The sequence below is a fragment of the Mus pahari genome, chromosome 14, assembly GCF_900095145.1.
Source record: "Mus pahari chromosome 14, PAHARI_EIJ_v1.1, whole genome shotgun sequence".
Lineage (NCBI taxonomy): Eukaryota > Metazoa > Chordata > Mammalia > Rodentia > Muridae > Mus > Mus pahari.
The window spans coordinates 46,798,413-46,817,936 of NC_034603.1; the positions used below are offsets into that span (position 1 = coordinate 46,798,413).

Genomic DNA, 19,524 nt, shown 5'->3' on the forward strand with positions numbered 1-19,524 from the left:
GCCTCCCAAGTGCTGGGATTAAAGGCGTGTACCACCACTGCCCAGCCAGACTAGAGACTTCTAAAGCCTTTCTCTGCTAGCATGTGAGACCTGTTACCCAGCAGTGAGCACCCTGGTGGCCAGGCTTTCTCAATGAGCCAGCCACCCTGCACATGAAGTGTGCAGTCTTGCGACTCTTAGGGCTGATGTGGGGACTCCACGCTAAGGAAAGTTCCAAAGGCAAACATGCTTGAAGCAGGCGGATTAACAGAAGAAAAGAAAGTATCTATGGCTGCCCAGCCCCCAGAGCGAGAGGAGCCCCGCAAGCACCCCCACCCCCAGGAGTGGTCCTGGCATCAAGTCTCAGCCAAAACAACTCGGAGCCCCCAGACCTCACACGCAGATGTGACTCTCCCGCTCACCAAGACGGCACAGCACAGGGGAGTCTGTTAAACCAGAGTCACTGCCATGTACGCTGGGGACCACAAGAGTTAGGGACCAGCCTGCCTCCTGCTTAAGGGGAACTCATGGGAAGGGCCTCTGGAAAACCCTCTCTGGCTGCCCACCCACCTGGAGAAGATGGCCATCTGAAAGCTAAGAACAAAGCTGGCCTCCCTCTGCTATGCCATGGAGAGCTGGAGCAGGGAAGGAGGCTGAGAAGCCCACAGGGCTTCCAGAACTGCTACTCACTCCAGCTGCTGGACTGAGATAAAATATGCTAAGTAGACGCTGAGAGAAGCCATATGCCCCAGCCATGGACCCAACATGCCTTGGGCCTCACACGGGCCACGAGCGGGCGGCAGGGACACTTGCCTCCTCGGCTCTCTCTGCTGCTTTCCCTCAAACCATGACTTATGTTTTCCAGTGAGTGACATTAAATTATCCTTTCTGGTAATAATGAGAAAGCAGGGCCAGTTGCAAGCTGAGGTCAGCCCAGCCTGTGACAATTAAGCCGTGCCATTAACAGGAGCCTGCTAGTCTCCGCTCTCTGTAGCAGAAGGCAGGGAAGGGTCTAGCCAAATACACCCTCATCCTGCCTCCAGCAGCCGGCAATGGCTAGGGTCACAGGTCACGCTGGGTATCAGATGGTATACTGGGACTTACCAGCAGCCACGGGGCAGCCTGTGTCTATACTTAGAAGCACATGCGGGCCAGCGAGAGGACAGTAGTTATGCCAGGGTCCACTCTGCCTGGTGTGGGTAACATACACACAGACTGGACCTCCAGCCAGAGTAGAGGCGACAGTTGGAATGAGAGCATACTTAGAGCGAAACTCTTAGCAGTGGGATGGAAGCAGCTGCAAGGGGCTCCCAGGAGGCCTCTCCTCCTCCTGCCCCTCAGTTCCACCTCTACTTCAGGCTCCTCAGCAATGCAAGCCAGGCACTTTCCAGGACTGCCTGGTACAGCTCTCTAGCGCTAGACTGCACACGGTACCACTGTCCAGCCTCAGTGCCACCCACCAGGGCCTGCCTCATAGCAGTCTCCCAGACCCACTTGGGCACAGAAAGGCTCCTTCTGCCACTTTGCCATGACTGTACCTGAACGTCCCCAAGATGGCACTGTAAATGAGTGGGTGTGGCCATGTTCAAATGACACTTGGTGACGCTCAAACTTGAATTTTATACCATTTTCATCTGTCACAATATATTTTGCCCTCCCCTTTCTGCCAGTTAAAAATGAAAAAACAAAAAACAAAACAAAACAAAAAACCAAAAAGCCTTCATTCTTTAAACAATAGTGGACTAGATCTGGTCTGTGGACCAGAGTTCTTTAGTCCCGATCAAGTGGGCTTATTCAGTTACTCTGTAAGTACTTGACAGCTATGTCTGGCTTCATCCCCCAGAGGCCCCATTGTTCTTCCTTTCCTGCTTCCCCTCGAACCAGCATCCCTGGTCCCACCCCAGTACAACGTCAGCAGGAAGGGGTCATCCAGGACAGGCTTCCGGCCAGGCCCACACCTGTCACTCAAAAACCACAGCCTGTGCCCACATTTCCAAACCAACCTGTTCCACTGCCAGTTGAAAGCGTCTAGACGTGGTCCATGAGAGAAACACACATGTACCCGTGCTTGGGGGAACCAATGCTTTCCTTACCCCACACCCTCCCAGAGTAAAGAGAAGGTTGTGAGTTCGATGCCAGCTTAAGCTACAGAAGGAGGCTTTCTCAGAAAATAAATACCATTATCCACAAGACTGCCACGCCTACTTCAGTGGTGGCTCGCAACAGGCCTGAAACCTGGAATGAGTCCTGAGGAAAAAGAGTCTCAAGGAGATTCAGCCTCCTGGAGTCCTGGCATTTCCAATAATCTATATACACGAACCCTATCCACATGCTAGTATGATGTATGCTCTCTTCCAGTATTATTAATGCCTTTAAAGATTGAATTTTTACCATAGGTGAAGTTTCCTTAAAGCCAGTGTTCCAAAATCCTGAAAATTCCTTAAAGCCAGGAGCTCAGAATTCAGCAAGAAGGTTACCTATTCATTAACATTCTAATTCACTTCTAGTAAAGNCAAGTGAAACCGATTAAGCATCACAAAGAACAGAGCCAAGCNCAGGGCAAAGCTTAGAGNNGTANACCNGTGNANNNTNCNTTCATATGCAAGTATTTACCAAGGCCTAGGAAATAGGGGGGGATGTGGTATTGCATTATTCATGAGATCTGCCAGAGCAGAACCCCCCAAAACAGGTTCTTCTGCTAGGCCCAAAGGAACAGCATAATGGAGGATTTACTGGGGACCCCTGACAGTGGGGTTTAACTATTGACTAGCATTGCTACCTAAACCCTTGAGTGACATTTTGCTTCTGGGGAACTGGCAAGTGAGAAGCTCCCATAGTGTACAAACAGCTATGCAGAGGGGGCCAGAGGCCCTCCCGACCCTCCTCTGCTCTAAGACACAGCTCCGGATCATCGGGCTTCCCTGGCCTCCTTTGTTGATACAACAGGCATTACGAGCAGGTGACGGCTGGGTGACAAATGACCATATGCTGTGCCAACCACATCAAGGCACTTCTTGAAGGCAATGGGGAGCTGTGACAAAGTTGGGCCTGCCCCAGAAGTTCAGGGTGCCGGAAAGGACAAGCTAGTCTGAAGCATTTCCTATGGGCAACCTAGCCCTCCTGAGAGTCGGCTGAGTCCCTGACATAGTACAGGGACATTGCCATGTCTCCAGTCATCTTTACTGTCTGCTGGTCTCAGTGCCAAGGACTAAACCCAGGAGTCTTGCATATGCTAGGCGGAAGCTGACGTATATCCCCAGCCCCAGTTCTTCCCCCCTTCATACCTGCATCTACCACCTCCAGGTTTGCAGGATTCTCAGAACAGCTGGCGAGTTCCGCCGCACCATAGTGTACCCAGTGTAGCAAGTGGATTGCAGCTACATGCCTGACCCCAAGCTCCAATCCCACAGGACCAGGAGTCTAAGCACAGACCCCTCCAGCGATCACCACATCGGTCGCCAGCACGGAGGTCTGTCCCAGCACAGACTGAACTGGGTTAGATGCAGGCAGGAGCCCAGGGCTGGAGACCTGAGAAGCGGATTCTCTGTCTACAGACAAGGGTTCATTGTCTCGGAGCTCCCCTAAGGCGCCCGGACAGGAGCAGCTAGAGACCTCTCAGGCGACCCAAGGGCAGGCAGTAGTTTTCCAGGGCTGCTGAACACTAAAGGCCCCACAGCAGTACCGGGCTTCAAAGCTATGGAAGCCCAACAAGGCTTCTGAGAAGGTGGCTAAGACCCAAGCCAGAGGGGCTGTCGCCATAGCTACCAGGTTCTGAGGACATGAAAGGAGCCAGTGGATACCCAATAAAATAAGGAGAAACCCATGGCCTGCCAAAGTCAGAGGCAGACTTCAAAGGGACCTTAGAGATAACTCGGCCTACAAGTGAATTTACAGAGGAAGAAAAAAAAAAAAAAAAAAAACCACCCAGGAAACCTGAGGAGGAAACCTGCCTGTGTTAGCCAAACAGCTGCTCTGGGACCAGGCCCCGGTTATCTGCATCCACAGGAACTAACCCCAGACCAGGCCGCGCCTCATGGCGGGCCTCCCAAAGTCCATGAACTAATGGGAGCCACAAGAGAGAAGGGGAACACAGAGAGACAAGGCTGGGGTTGGGTGGCCGGGGCAGCCCTGGGAAGCTCTGTGTGACTGTCACACAGGAAGCGGGAAGGAGGTGTCACTGCATTCAGCTGAACAAGGAGGCAGGGTTATTATACAAATAAACAAGGGGCAGGGTTTATGGGGTGCAGCCCTGTCAAGGTGACAGGTCTAGCTAATGTGTCTGGGGGGAAGCAGCCTTAAGGCCATAAACATGGGGGAGGAGTAGGGCAGACATTCTCTGTGCACTGTTAACACTCACACTTGATTCCACAAGGGAGGCTTTGTCATTTCTGTCCCAGCCTGCCGAGAAGGTTTTCCTATTTTCCAAGGACCCCAGAGACTCAGGACTTCACCCACTCAGGGTCTTCTCTGCTCCCAGCAAGCCCTCCCTACCCATTTGTCAAGGCACCATTCCTTCCAGGTCATCTGAGCTGGTACCACACAGAAGCTGAGGGGAAGTCCCTGACTCCTGCGCTGAGCCTCTTCTCCAAAGACTACTGCCCAAGTGGTGCCAAGCCACACGCTGGGCTTGTGGGGCCAGAGCCCTATGTAATCCAAAGCAATCAGTCCTAGGGTGTCACTTTAGAACCTGCCAGGTCCCTAACACAGATGATAGAGGGGAACAAATCTTGCCCACTGTACCTTCCCCAACTCCGGTGACAGGAAGACGGGAACCTCGAAGCACCCGCTGTGTCCACCAGCTTAGCTTCCAAGACAAGGGCCAAGGTTTACAGGGCCGTGGCCCACAGATTCTTACACAGCCTCTCAGTGAGCTTCCTCCTCCTCCTCAGTTGAACCATGTAAGCAATGGTTATGGGAACTGCCACCACTAAGTAGCCCCGGCATTAAGGGCTTGCTAGCTATAAAACAGACTGTTCCGTTTCTCATCCTGGGCCACTGCAACCTGGGCCTTGGCCCCCATTTCTCTCCAGTCAACATTTAGATTCTCTATGTAGCCCAGCTTCCCTGTCCCGACCGACCAGAAGACTAAAGGGTAAGGCGAGCTCAACCCCTCATAGCAGGAATAGGTCAGGTCCCGTGGATACGGCAGGCTCAAAACAAGTGTGTCCTGTTTCAACCAGAAGCACGAAAACAGCCAACCCCTTCATTATAAAGATGGGGGCCATCAAGGTCTAAGACTCGGACGGCTCCTTAGCCATTCTTCATCATAAGGGAGGGAGGGAATGGAACATGACCCGACAGTCACCTCCCCTAAGGTGCATGCTTTTCTGGTGTGTTCTATAGTGGGCTGGCAAAGCAAAGACGCAGGCAGGGTCCAGCCAAAGGGACCCACTCTGAGGACCAAGGGAAGGCCCTCTGCTGCCTACCTCACAACTCTCATCTGGTGCAGGCCGGCTTGAGTCTTGGGCTTCTCTCAGCAAGGTGGGTGGTGGGGCTTCTGGGTCCCTTGACGCCTTTGTGATCACCCAGCTCCACAGGCAGTGCATGGTGAGGGGGCCTGAGCACTGTCCCACGGAAGAGCAAGGCAGGGAGAGGGGTTTCTGTTTTCATTACTAGCGAATGGTCACCGTAGCCAAAAATAGTTTGTGCCTGGGAGCTGGGGAGTCAGCACATACTTCCCAGAGCAGGTGCTGGGCATGAGGCGGAGACAGAGGCTCTGGGCCGCCTCATGGCAGGGGGTGGGGACCCAGGACACCAGAACCCAGCTTTCCCTGCCTCACTGCCTCCCTGCAGGAACTGAGTCAGGGGGGACACCGCTCTCTCTCACCTCCCATGAGTCATCTGGGGACTCCCCACCTCCACATGAACTGCAACTACCCTTTAACCCCCATAGCCTCTAACACATTCAGGGTGCACAAGAACCTTGAGAGTTACAGCATGCCCTGGAGAGCAGATAAGACAGCAGCACCAAAGGAGCATGTGGTGGTTGTCACACAGCTAGAAGTGACACAAGGACCAGTGACCCTTCCTGTCTCAAAATAAGAAAAAAATGAGGACTCCAGGGCAGGGTGGACTTCCAGTGTCTGGGGGCAATTTCACTTTCCTTTTTAAGTTTTTCTGTACTTTCTGATGTTCTTAAAATCAATATTTATAATTAGATTTGGGGGATGCCTCTCTAAAGCAATAAATAATTGTTTTAAATATAAATAAAATTAAGGGTACTGTGTGTGTGTGTGTGTGTGTGTGTGTGTGTGTGTATTAGTTGGTGAAGTGCTTATCCCACAGGCCTAAAGACCTGAGTTCAGAGCCCTAGAACTCAAGCAGAGAAAGGCAGGCAAGGTGGCCCACAGCTGTCATCTCAGAGGTGGAGATGGTAATTTCCCTCCGACTTGCAGGCGATTCAGTGAGTTCCAGGCTCAGTGAGACCCTGTCTGGACACTGTGATGGAAACCTATAATTCCAGTACTTGGGAATGTGGAAGCATGAAGGTCACACGATCAAGGCTAGTCTTGTCTACATAGTGAGTTCAAGGCCAGCCTGCAATCATGAGATGCTATCACAAAATGGGGGGGGAGCCTCCACCCAGGCTGAGCCCTTTGACCTCTGCTTTCCATCTTCTTAACCCGTCTGTGAGCATGTGACCAAAGCCTATCCAATCAGAGCCCTCCCTGTAATGGCAGCTACAGTTCAAAGGGAAGCAGTTTAAGGTCCCTTTGACAGGCACAACTGCAGTGAGAAGCATGGCTGGCTGAGCTGCCATGGTCCTGCATGCTGGCACACAGGGCTGTTCCCAGGAGACACATCCTAATTGTACGGCTCCTGTACACACCCCTCTCTGGGCTCATGCCTTAGGTCCACTGGGTAGCTACATTTACTACGGAGAAGCACCGACTAGTGGGAGGAGTGTGCATCTGCTTTACTTGGTAAGTATTGACTGTCCCTGGTACCCTGCCCTTTTCCTATCTATCCATCCTTCATCCCAATCAATAAAGAGCTGTGTGTGCAGAGGACTTTACTCAGTACTTGGGGATATCAGAGTGAGTATAATATTGTTTTGTTTTGTTTTTTTTTTTTTTTTTCAGCAAGAACTAAAATAAAGAACAAATTCAAAACTAACTACAATGTGTAATTGAAATTTGTGATCGAGTGCTATGGAGAGTATTGCGCATGGCTGTGGAGAGGAGGGGAGGCATCTGGTTTAGACAGGGCAGCTTCGCTAGAGTCCTGACTTCTCAGCCCTGCAGAGGAAGAGGAGACACTAGGCTGAGGACATAGACCCATGCGGGCAGAAGACATGAACATACGAGGGCCTGTGGCTGTTACAGGAAGCAGCCTGCCTTGTTCTGATGCCTGGGCAGAGGGAAGAGGCAGGAGGTGTGGAAGAATTCGGACACTGCATACTTCAGGGTCTTAGGAATGGTGCCAGGGCCTGACTTTATGCCGAGTGTGACTGGATCCCGACGCAGGACTGGACTCAGAAAAGCTAGCTTTCTCGATGTGGCCTTAAAGCAAAACCACTGTGGGCTCATGAAAAATGAAGGGGGGGGGGAGAGACGTGGATCTGGGAGTGACGGAGTGTGCGGACATGGATCTGGGAGTGACGGAGTGCGCTGCCAATGGAACAGATGCAGATGGGTCTGGGACATGCATGGAAACAGAGCCCGTGGGAGCTGCGAGCTGAGTGTGGGGGCAGAGGAGGCAGAAGGGACCAGATGTGTGTGACTCCACGTTTCTCACCAGAACAACCAGCAGATGTGAAAATGGGCACAGAGAAGTTAAGGGACTTGCCCAAACACACAGCTGGCTGATGGCAACTCAGATGGGCCACCTGTCCAGCCTTGGTCAAAGTGGGGTATGCTTTTGGGAGCAGGGGACCATGAAATTTACCTGCTGCTAGTTATTGAAAAGAAGGGTGACAGACTAAGGATAGATAGATCAGTGATTGAGCGTGTTTGTACAAGCATGAAGACCCAAGTTCAAATCTTCAGAACCCGCATAAAAAAAAACTGAGCGTGGCTATGTGCACACCAGGAGCCCCGGTACTGTGTGGGTAGAGACAGGATAGTCATTGGGGATTGCAGGCGACCAGTCAAGTTCCAGGTTCAGTGAGAGATCCTGCCTGTAAGGAGTAAGGTAAAGAGTGATAGAACAGGGTATCCAACACCCTCTGGGCCGCCACATGCACACAGCACCCGAGCACACACATGAGCACGACATAAAAGGGAGCCAAGGAAGAAATCGTGACTTACGATAACTGAAGCAGGGTAGAGTTGACACAAACATTTCCCTAAGCAACCTGGCTCATCGGATCTCTTGTAGAGCAAGCCTCTCTTCACGGCTGCCCTCCCCAAGGAGGAGGGAGTACACATGCAAGCTGGCAGCTTGGAAGCTGGCAGTGTCCAGAGGAGACTCAACACACACTACTCCAAAGGCCTGGGCCACAGGCACATGCTGTTATCCAAGTCCAGCCTGTGGCCCGCAGACACATCAGCCCGGAAATAGCTGCCACAGTGACTGGCAAATTCAAGGGCCCCAGCGATAGCTGGAGTGCCCTTTTCACTCACTCAGATATCCGCGCTCCTGTGACAGCTCAGCCCAAGGGGCAGAAAGGCTTTGGGTGATATTCGAACTCAAATATTCAGAAAGTATGCTAATGTGTACACACTGGGAACAGAGCCACAACTGCAAGAGCGAGATTCCTGTCCTTATAGCATGTGCAGTCTACACTCAGTGACGTAGAACTCCAAAGAACTAGGAGATGGGTATGTAGTTCACAGCACCACACAACACAGAGTTATACGGCACGCTCTTACCCTTGACTCTTTACCGACCGCCTGAGTCCAGTGGCTCTCCTACCTCAGAAGCTTAATAGATAATTGGTTCAGGATCAGAAAAGATACATTACCCCATGAGCTGGCAAGTGGCAAATACTTAGAATGGTGCCCTTTATACAACCTTCCTGTCTTTGAAGCCACCCTTCCCAGGCCAATACAGTCACAGTCAGTGGGAGGCCAAGATGGCGGCAATGGTCAGGTGCTCATCCCAGAGAAGGTCGAGAGGACAGAAGAAAAGGGGAAGAGAATCCTGCCACAACATAAAGCCCTTTACCAGATCCAGGGACATCCTCAGCTCAGAAATGCCAGCTACAGGAGCCCATGCAGGGGCAAACGTTGAGGCTCTGTGCTGGACCACAGGTTCTGGGCAGCATCTGCCTCCTGCCTGCTAGAACTGATCCCAGCTGGCCCTTCCCACTTCCTTTAACAACTTCCAACAGGGAAAATGCTAAAGGGGGGAAAAATGGCTCCTGGCCAGCGGGTTCTGAAGTCATTTCCCTACTTGCAGCCAGAAACCCAAGCTGTGATGTTTAGACTTACCCTGTGGGGCAAGGGTGGCTGGAAACGGTCAGTATAAAGGGGTGGGGTTTGCCTCTGACCCGTCTCTGGGCCTTAGGGCCCCCACTGGCAAGCTGCTGCCTTCTCCTTCGCATCTCTCCAGCAAGCCCATGCCACACTCTGCCTGCTCACCAGTGGGAGCTTTGTTTTCCATAAAAGAATTCCAGTATCCAACCTTCCTCCCTAGGGCTCACACATGCTTCAATTACCCCCCTCAAGTCAAACCCAGGCCCTCTGCTCCACTCACACAGAGCTCCTGAGCTGGCCCAGGCTCCTCCCCAGGCTCCTCCCAGCCTTTCTCCCTTGTATCCTAGGAGCACAGCTCTGGCTTTTTCCAGCCTCAGGGTCTCTACAGATACTGTTCCCTTGTCTGGGTGCTCTTCCTGCCCTTCTCAGGGTATGAACAGCGATTTCTCTGGTATTGCCCGATGTCTTTCTGACGTGGTCTTTCCTTGACTGCCTGGGATAAGTCTGTCTTAGCCTCACACATCTCATGCTGGCTTCCGTCAGAGCACTTTATGTCAACTCTCAAGTTGTGTTTTACCCAAGCCTGGAGCCCATGAGGCAGAGAGTGTCACAGCATCTAATCTCTTGGCTTAAACCCTCTTAGGCAGCTCAAGTGCAGTAACAGCCCAACATCCACATACTTTAAAACTCTTGATATTGAAGTGGTTCTCAACCTTCCTAATGCTGTGACCCTTTTATATGGTTCCTCATGTTTTTGTTGTCCCTGCAAGCATAAATCATTTTGTTGCTACTTTGTAACTGTAATTTTGCTATTGTTATGAATCATAATGTAAATATCTGATATGTGACCCCCTGTGAAAGGGTCATTTGATACCCCACCCCAAGAGATCACAACCCATAGGTTGACAATCACTGATATAGAACCTTGAAGAATTCAGTTTGTCTGTGCATCTAAGACATCATTTCCTGGACACACTGGAGGGGGCAGAGCCTTCTCATCACTGAGGTCCTATTAGGCAAAGCATCTGTCCAGGGTGGGGAAAGAAGAGGAATCCCAGATTTCCAGGTAAGGAAAGCCATAGCTGTGGGTGCAGGGGTGAAGCCACTCCCCACCACTGCCCCTCACCACCTGCAGCAGTCAGGAGAGCAGGCCCTGGGGTCGTTGAGAGCCATGAGCTGGCCCTGATGGCGAAGGCACAGGTGAACCAGTTCCGAGGGTATGAGAGTGGAAGAGCTGCTCCAGCCGCTCACCTTCAGCAGCACCAGGGAAAGTGGGCAGAGCCTTGACTAATCAGCACAGTGGAGCTGGTTCTTGGACGCTTGGGTGTGAATGAGCCTCCAAGAGCTGACCCTGCCCCTTGCCAATGGTAGCCCTGGGTGACCTAGCTGGGGCAGTGCTGGAGAGGTGGCCCTGGTGGTGTAGATAAGGGAGAGCCATCACGCTGACCAGCTCAGCTGCCACCCAGGCCCAGATCCAGGGCTCTGAGTTGCCCCACACCAAAATTTATATAATCCGCAAATGGTTGGGGAGTGTGAAGGTGCCAGTCTTGCTGATCCAAAGCTGCAGGGATCTCCATGACACAGAACAACAAGATAGCCAGGAGACCCAGTAAGGACCCAATACTGATGGTGTCACAGAAGCCCGAGATCTCAAACACAACCAATGACTCACTGCAACAAACACTTGTAAGTGAAGATGTGTGGATAGAAGGGTATACTGTTGGACACACTCTGACGGAGAGATGTTTTCTATGCTTTTGGTTTTGTTTGTTTGTTTGTTTGTTTGTTTTGGGTTGGTGTGTGTGTGTGTGTGTGTGTGTGTGTATTATTTTCGGGGAAAGGTTGTAAGGGCAAAGAGCAGATGTGAGCGAGTAGGGGAGATGAGCAGAACTGGGGTGCATGATGTCAAACTTACAAAGATTCAATAAAAAGTTGTTTTTTTGTTTTTGTTTTTGTTTTTTTTTAACAATCTTAAAATAAAAGAAGAGGCACAACAGCCTCTGAGCTGTGGAGGGCTGGGACACACTCAGGTGACAGGCTGACTAGTTTTATGTCAACTTGACCCAAGCTAGAGTCATCTGAAAGGAAGGAGACTCAACTGCAAAACTGTCTCTGTAGGATTGGGCTGTAGACACGACTATAGGTCATTTTCTTAATTAGTGACTGATATGGGAGGGCCCAGCCCGTTATGATTGGGGCAACCCTGGGCTGGTGGTCCTGGGTTCTATAAGAAAGCGGGCTGAGCAAGCCATGGAGAGCAAGCCAGTAAGCAGCACCCCTCCACTGCCTCTGCATCAGCTTTTCCAGGTTCCTGCCCTGCTTGAGGTCCTGCTCTGAATTCCTTCAGTGATAAACAGTGATGTAAAGCATGAACCAAATAAACCCTTTCCTCCCCAAGTTGCCTTTGGTCATGGTGTCTCATCACAGCGATAGTGACCCTAGCTAAGACAGGTAAGGACAAATGAGTCCCAGTGCAGAGTCGCCTCGGCCTGCCCGTGTAGCTGTTGCTCCTTGCGAATGTGAACTAATTAAGTAATAAGGCAGTGTCTTGCTATGCAGCCCAGGTTACCTTGGAATTATGTAGCCCAGGCTAGACTCCAACTCATAAAGTTCCTACTCTATCTTCCTGAATCCTAGGATTAAGGGTGTGTGCTATCATGGTCCTGGCTTGACATCCCTCTATCTTTACCCACCAGGAAAGATATTGCCTGGAAAGTGACCAGAAACACTGTCCAACCCTGCGGCATCAAGTTAAGGTGATGGCTGGGCTCACCCTAGGGAGGCAACCTTGTACTTCCCACGGCCTCACACATACATGATCTTGCTTATGTCTTCCTCAGACATAAAGCCGTAAAGAGTCACGGTCAGAACAATATTCAAGAGGTGGAAGGGACAAATCCTACCACAGAAAGACCCTCACCCACCCAGGAGGCTTCAGGAGATGCCCTAAGACACATGGCCCTGTGGTGAGATGTCAAGGCTGGACTCTTCAGCTGCTAGGCACTCTAGACCCGGCATGCAGAGGGACGAAGAGATGCTGAGAGGAGCCTCATCATTCCCAACCTCTGTCCCCGCTGATTGCTGTCCATTTCTGCCACCCTTTGACCGGAAAAGACTTGCCAGAGACTTCCCACCTGCCAGGTGCCCTGGGGCTAGCTAGGTACAGAGCTTTTTCAGGTACGTGTGGCTTCTGTGGGCACAGGCTCACAGGTTTACTCTTATGCTGATGTCACTGTGAGAACTTGTGTAAGTGTGTAACTTGTGTAAGCTCATTGAGTGTGTGTGTGTGTGTGTGTGTGTCTGGGGAAGGCCTCTGGGGGTGGGAGGGAGAAGGGATGTCTCTGTTCCTACTGCAGCAGGCTAGCTATCTGCTCTTTCTAGGGAACAGTCCTGTATCTATCACTGAGCTGCATCCCCGGCCCACTGTCAGACATCCTGAAGAATTCTCTCACTATTGTGCTGTAAAAGAATGAGGTGGATTTTCTGGATTTACACAAAGGCGAGAATAAGACTGACATCATGCAGAATTCATACTGCATGATCCCATTATAGCAAACAAAAGGCAGGAAGGGAACAAGCAGGAGCTGTCAAGTGTCAATGAGTGCAGCGTGCATGGAGAAGCCTGGCCAGGGTACCTGGCAACTGCTAACAAGGTGCTTATCTCAGAGCACAGGAACAGGGAGGCCTCCGCTTGCTCACTCCGCAAACAATCCCTGCCACTGCACGGGGTGGAAAGCACTCGAAAGGCGCTCTGCATCTCGGCATCCATGGGCCTCTAATTTGTGCCCCGATCACTTCCTGCGTGGGATAAGCGACAGCAGCAAACACGCAAGCAAGGCTGACTCGTGAAAAGCCACAAGCAAAGAAACCTGACTTGGGCCTGTGAGGCGAAGATGTGCTTGTGGGGGAGGGCTCCCAGCTGTGCCCACAGGACAAATGCAGGACATGTGTTCCCCAGGAGACCAATGGGAAAGCACTGAGAAGTCCTTTCTGAAGAACAATGGGACTGAAGTCACTGGAGAAGACATACAGCAGAGGCATGGACCAGCCTGGTTGAGGGCTTCAGTGACAGAGGCAGCGCAGTTCCAGGAAGCCTCCCGACCGCCTCACAGGACACAACTCTACTGCCCTGGCTTCCCTCTGTCTCTCAAAGCCTGAGGAGAAGGCTGAAAAAAACTACCTGAACCTTTCCTGATATGGGTAAACTGAAGTTCAGAGGGAAGAAGTGGCCTGCTCTGGGATACACAGGGAGAGAAGATCGAGGGGCCCTTGGGACACCCACAGCACCTCAGATTCTGGGTAGAGGGGAGCTGAGTTCTTAGGTCTGTATTCCTCAGAAAAGACTCTCTCCAGTTCAAACTTCAGAGTCAAGCAAACGGGGGTCTCTCTAGAAGGATCTACATTACTACAGAGACCTCTAGCCAGCTTTCTGGAGAGGCTGACAGGTTCTGGGACCTCCCCATGGCAGGCTGGGATACTGAGTGAGGGTTGGAGTGATCTCAGGGCATCCACAGGACCTCAGTAGGAGTCAAGTTGTCCTGTGGACCCTTTGGGGAGTTGTTAGCTTCCTTAACATTAGGTGGGCCAAGATACTAGGGCAGGCAGGCCAGGCAGATAATGTTGCTTAGCTTCTAGTGCCCATGACCTAGGGCCAATCTGGCACAGTAAGAAGCATGCTATTGTGTTAAAAGTCCAGGCCTCTTTCAGGGTGGAGGGCTCAGAAGGACTGACAGCCCTGGTCTTTATGACAGAGTCTATGTGCACAGACACATCACTGCTTAGGAACACCCAGAGAATGGATGGAAAAGAGGAGCTCCTAACTATTGCCGAACAAGCTACTGACATGGGGGAGACAAGGTGGAAGATAGCACCTATCCACACATGAAGATGGGCAGGACATAATTTCTGCTTGAGCAGCTGGCTTCTGAGTTGTCAACTGTCTCCAGGTGAGAGGTCACAGGCAGCAGGCAGTGTTCCTGTCTTCTCACCCCCACCCTCTGTTCCTAGAGCCCTCTGTCCCGAAGGACATCCTGGCTCCCATCATCCACTCGGCCTTGGAGCCCGGTGGCCCATCCGTTCCTCAGATCCACAGGAGTTTGCTGATCACTGAGCACACAGCTCTGCTGAGTCATTTGGGGCTTCATGAGTCAGCCAGGGCTTGACTCAGCACTAGCTACAGCTCGACCTGGGCGGGAGACCTCTAACCCAGCTGCCACCACACTCCAAATTACCAGCCACTGCCCTGGGCACACTGGGCCCCATCTCCCCAAAGATAGTCTCGAAGGTCTTCAGGTATCTGCTGAGAAGCCCTTGGGGCATAAGACCGGCTGCCAAATTTATCTTCAGAGAGCAATGAGGCGAAGGGCACATTCTGGAGTCCAGCACACTGGACTCGAACCACGCACGGGTTTGTCCTTGTCACCAGCTCTGTGAACATGCCTGAACTGCTGTGTTCTCAGCTGGAGGAACTGACATAGTTCCCGGGGATGACGGAGGTACAGGGAGACTTGGGAGGGGGGCAGCATGGGGGAGGGGACAGTTTGCTTCTGCATATTCTTCAAATCTGTATACTTAAATCTGTGTCCACATTGCATGTCCAACCTCCTTCCTATAAGGCAGAAGACTGATGAGCAGGAAGGTGGGTGAGGGGACAGACAGGGGTTGTAGCTCATTACTCTCTGTGTATACGCTAGATGCACCCACGTGTGTGCGGGCGTGCAACTGTTATCATTCAAGGAGCCCGCTGTACAAGGCAGTTTTCCCCAGGCTTATTCCAGCCCACCCTTTCTGGCTACAACATGGACCATGCTACACATGAGGGTAATTGGGGCCTAGGATATCTTGGCTAGGATCCACTCAGCCTCCAACCCCATGATAGGACAGGCACATTTGCACCCAGGGATATCTCCTAGGGAAAATTCCAGAGCATTTACAAAGAGTGTCACAGTGAAACTGGTTACTGTCACATCTAATAGCCAATGGCTGGAGTTGGCTTTTGTCTGGTACTTTACCACATCCAATCAGAAAACATTAATAGAGAAACAATAAATAAGACACAAAAGTGTGAGGCCACGAAAAGAACACACTGGGTTAGCTGTCAAATAATGAGAGTAACACGTGAGATTTTTCTAGATGGCCCCATGGGTCGCGTCCTATAGAAGTACCAGATGAGTTGCGCTCTTCTTACCTTCCAATCTGGCAGCCACACGTGAAAACCCAAAACCAACCAACCAACCAACCAACCAACCAAACAAACAAACAAACAAAAACCCGGCTGAGCACAGTGACACACGTTTATAACCCAGCATCTGGAAGGCAGAGGCAGGAAGATCGTCCCAAGTCTGAGGCCACCCTGCTGCTCTACATATAGAGTTCCAGACCAGCCAGGGCTATCTGGCAAGATCCTGCCTCAAAACCAATCAACCAATCAACTACACCAAGTGGACTGAGGAGAGTAATTTTAATGTTATAAATATATGTCCTTCAACATGTCACAGACAGGGAAAGTCACACGAAGTAATTTTATACTGTTTGGTACCCAGGCTTCAGACTACAGCTCTCATCTCTAACGGCGCAGGTACCGGCCGCCTGAGACCAGTGGCCGCCTGAGACCAGTGGCCGCCTGAGACCAGTGGCCGCCTGAGACCAGTGGCCGCCTGAGACCAGTGGCCGCCTGANGACCAGTGGCCGCCTGAGACCAGTGGCCGCCTGAGACCAGTGGCCGCCTGAGACCAGTGGCCGCCTGAGACCAGTGGCCGCCTGAGACCAGTGGCTGCCTGAGACCAGTGGCTGGCCGGTCCTAACTCCTTAGAAATTGGGGACCGGGACGGGGATGGGGTAGGAAGGATAAGAATCTCAAAGGGTTGTTTAGTTAGTTTTGTTTTCCTGAGTGGCAGACAGGCAGGATACCCTTCCCTTGTTCTGTTCACCTCAGAGCCCACACTGAATGGACTTAACTGTAAGCACTAGCGAGGGTTAGAATAGAGGTAGGAGATTGTATGAGGAGGGTCAGTCTTTTGCATTTTATGAGACTTGATCTGGTCAAGCACAGCTCCCACCTGGCTGCTTCAGTCAGCTCCGAGAGTGTCACTCTGTTCCCTGACACTGCCCTCTACCCTGATGCCACCCTGTACCCTGACATAGTCTCCAAATGCACTGCTGGGTTAAGAGGTAAGGTGAGGTTGGGTGGGATGTGGACAGATGGAAAGATGAACTGAAGAAGACCACACAGTACAGGCAGTTGGGAGAGGTCACTGAGCTGAGCTCGGGCTCTTGTTTCCTGATCCCATGGCTGCTACCTGCCAGCTGTGTGTCCTCAAGTATGACAGAAGAATGGCAAAACCTTCTTTATAGAACTCTGAGCAGAATGAGATCATCTAATTTCCTTTATTATGAGCATAAGTGCTTTGTTTGCATGCATGCGTGTGCACCGCGACTGTGGAGGCCAGAAGAGGGCATCTGATCCCCTGGATCTGAAGTGACAAATGGGTGTGAGCCACAGTGTGGGTCCTGGGTCCAGGTACTGAACCCAGGTCCTCTGCAAGAGCAGTAACTGCTCTTCTTAAGCTCTGAGCCTTCTCTCTAGCCCCAAAGTTACAATGTCACGGGGCTAAATACAATGTCTGCCACAGAGTCAAGAATTCCAGGAAAGGTCACTGTCATGATGATCAAATGAATGGCCAGTTTGGTGGGGCTGTCCCAGCTTATGTGGCAATGGCACCTGGGGCACTTGCTATAGCCACAGGTCCCTGCTCCTGGCTGCTGCTGTTCCCCAGCTCCCATGCCGTCCTCTGCCCCTTTCCAAGAGCAGAGCATTTCCCTCCTCCATCTCAGCCATTCTCAAGTTTGGATGTGGTCCCCACTCATCCCTCTTGCCCCTGCCTGGGTCCTGCCGCATACCTGCACCACCTCAGGCCTCACGTTGAAGATGTACAGCCAGTCACTGAAGCGCGGGTAGCTGTTGAGCTCGGCGGTCCTGTCGCTCGGGGTCACGCTAAGCTTACTCTGCCGCTGTTTGCAGATGTACCGCACCAGCTTTGCCTGTGGGAAGTCCAGCAAAGAAAAGGTCACCTTTACGGGGAGCACAAGCACGTGGCAGCCATGTGCCCTCAGGCAGATGCCACAGATATGCTGAGAACAGAGACAGTAGGTCACGGGGACCCCCTTGCTGTCTGTTATTCACGGTGAAGAAAGACTACAAAGAGGTAGAGGAGTCAGGAGAGTCTGGGCACAAGCAGGGAGCCCCATCCTTGCTGAGGCCGGCCAACTACACCGCCTTCAAAACCAGCCCTGCAACAGGAAAGGTCGTGACTAGTCAGGATAGGAGCAAGCTAACAGAAGCCAGCCTTCCTGTTTGGGGCACAAATATGGATAACTGATAACAAAGAAAGGGCTATGAAGGGAAACTCGGAAAGATGGGGCAACCTTCCAACTGTGATTAGACAATCTGGGTGTGTGTGTGTGTGTGTGTGTGTGTGTGTGTGTGTGTGTCTGACTCCCCTCCCCCAGATGATAATAATAGAGCCTCCCTCAGAGAGTTTAAGAGATAAGCTCTCAGCCCATCACTGCACAGAAAGGCATCAACATGGTAGCTGTGATTGGGAGGGGACAGTGCTGGTAACGGCCCTTGACTGGAGTCTCCACATAAGCTATCGGGGATTTAAACAAATGGATAGCAGAAAATTCCAGACACGTGGACCTATTTTCCCAGGGGAACAATGTCCAAAGCATTCAAAAGGCTCAAGCAAGATAAGCTTGAATAAGGACAGACTGACCCGGGTCAAGCACAGAGTTCTGACTAGCACTGAGGAACACAGAGCAGAGGCTAGACACACAAGAGAGCACAGCTAGGACCTGCTTGAAGCTGCTCGCTCCAGCTGAGGCGATCCAGCAGGGTCCACAGAGGGGAGGATACCACCAACCAGAGAGAACGAGGAAGCCCGTGGCATCCAGCCAAGATGAGGATTGTGGAGACCAGGCCATTGTAACTTTCAATATTCCCCCCACAGCAAACAGCAAAAGCTTGCCTGAACTAGGTATACTGAACTAGAATATGGGAGCCCCACAAGTAACACATTAAGCCCCTCTACCACGAAGGCAGGGCATGTATCCATCTCACCCATTTCTGCCCCCTCATGCCTGGTACTGCACCTGGGTGTGACCTGGGCTCCCAAGCGGCAGAGGAAGGAAACCCCAAGGGTCTAATCTCAGGATTTCCACTCAGTCTCTTCCTCCACTCTTAAGTGGCTTGCAAACCACACCTTGGAGGGTTGACCAGAGGCAGGCCTACCTATCAGAGTGCTGGGCGAACTCAAAACTACCCTTTTCCACACTGATGAAAGAGGCGGCTAGGCTCCTGACATTAACAGTATCATCAACAATAGCCATCCATCCCAGTGAGGGGCCCACAGGCCGGACCTCTGAGGGATGAATAACAACACCTATTTTACATAGGACTTTGGCTGTGGCCAGCTGATGCGGGAAGCCCCAGCCTGCCCTAGGCCTGAGCCAGCCTGTAGGTCTCCAGTTCCACTTGTCTGCACTCCCCAAGCCATGTTCAGCCCCTCGCTCATCTTTGTGCCAGTGACCCTCTTGCAATTAATCCCTGGACCTCGGCTAGGTGTCCCTGCCCCTTCCTCAGGGAAGCCTCTAGGCCCTTGCCCAGATGACTTTCAGTCCTTCCGGCTGGTCTGGCTCTCTTCCTTTAGGTTCACAAGTGCTGCAGAGCCACAGATCTAGTCTGCATCTCTGAGTACCATCAGATGCCCAGAAGCCTGGCACACCGTTTAAAAAGATAACTTTTCCCAACATGGCCTGGGTCTCACAGCCACACTATTCCATACCCTACCACTGAGCTATACCTTAGTCTCATCTTTTTTATAAAGATGTTGGAGTTCTGGGCTAAGTATCACAAAGCAGGCCATGGGCAGGGCTGTGCAACACTGCCAGCGGGGCCTGACCTGAGTGAGGAACATGACAAGTCCCTGCTGTGCAATGACTGCTGGCAGCTCTGGGGTCCTGGAGCTGCTGTCTCCTGTGACCTCACTTACTGAGGAGCAGTGCTCTATCCTGCCCATACAAAAAAAAAAAAAAAAAAAAAAAAAAAAAAAAAAAAAAAAGAAATAATAAAGGCAGCAGCTGATGCGTGATGTTTCCCATCCCAGGGAGATGGGGCCGCTCTCACTTT

The 19,524-nt window shown here is 51.8% G+C and overlaps 1 protein-coding gene across 5 annotated transcripts in view; it reads right to left on the reverse strand.

Annotated features, from left to right (window-relative positions):
- Positions 1–19,524, reverse strand: part of Ksr1 (kinase suppressor of ras 1) — a 128,912-nt gene that overhangs the window by 39,160 nt on the left and 70,228 nt on the right. For all 5 annotated transcript variants that reach the window (XM_021212990.2, XM_029546027.1, XM_029546029.1 and 2 more), the window contains exon 2: positions 17,238–17,378. In XM_021212990.2, the coding sequence (XP_021068649.1) occupies positions 17,238–17,378 (141 nt within the window). The remainder of the gene's footprint in view (positions 1–17,237; positions 17,379–19,524) is intronic.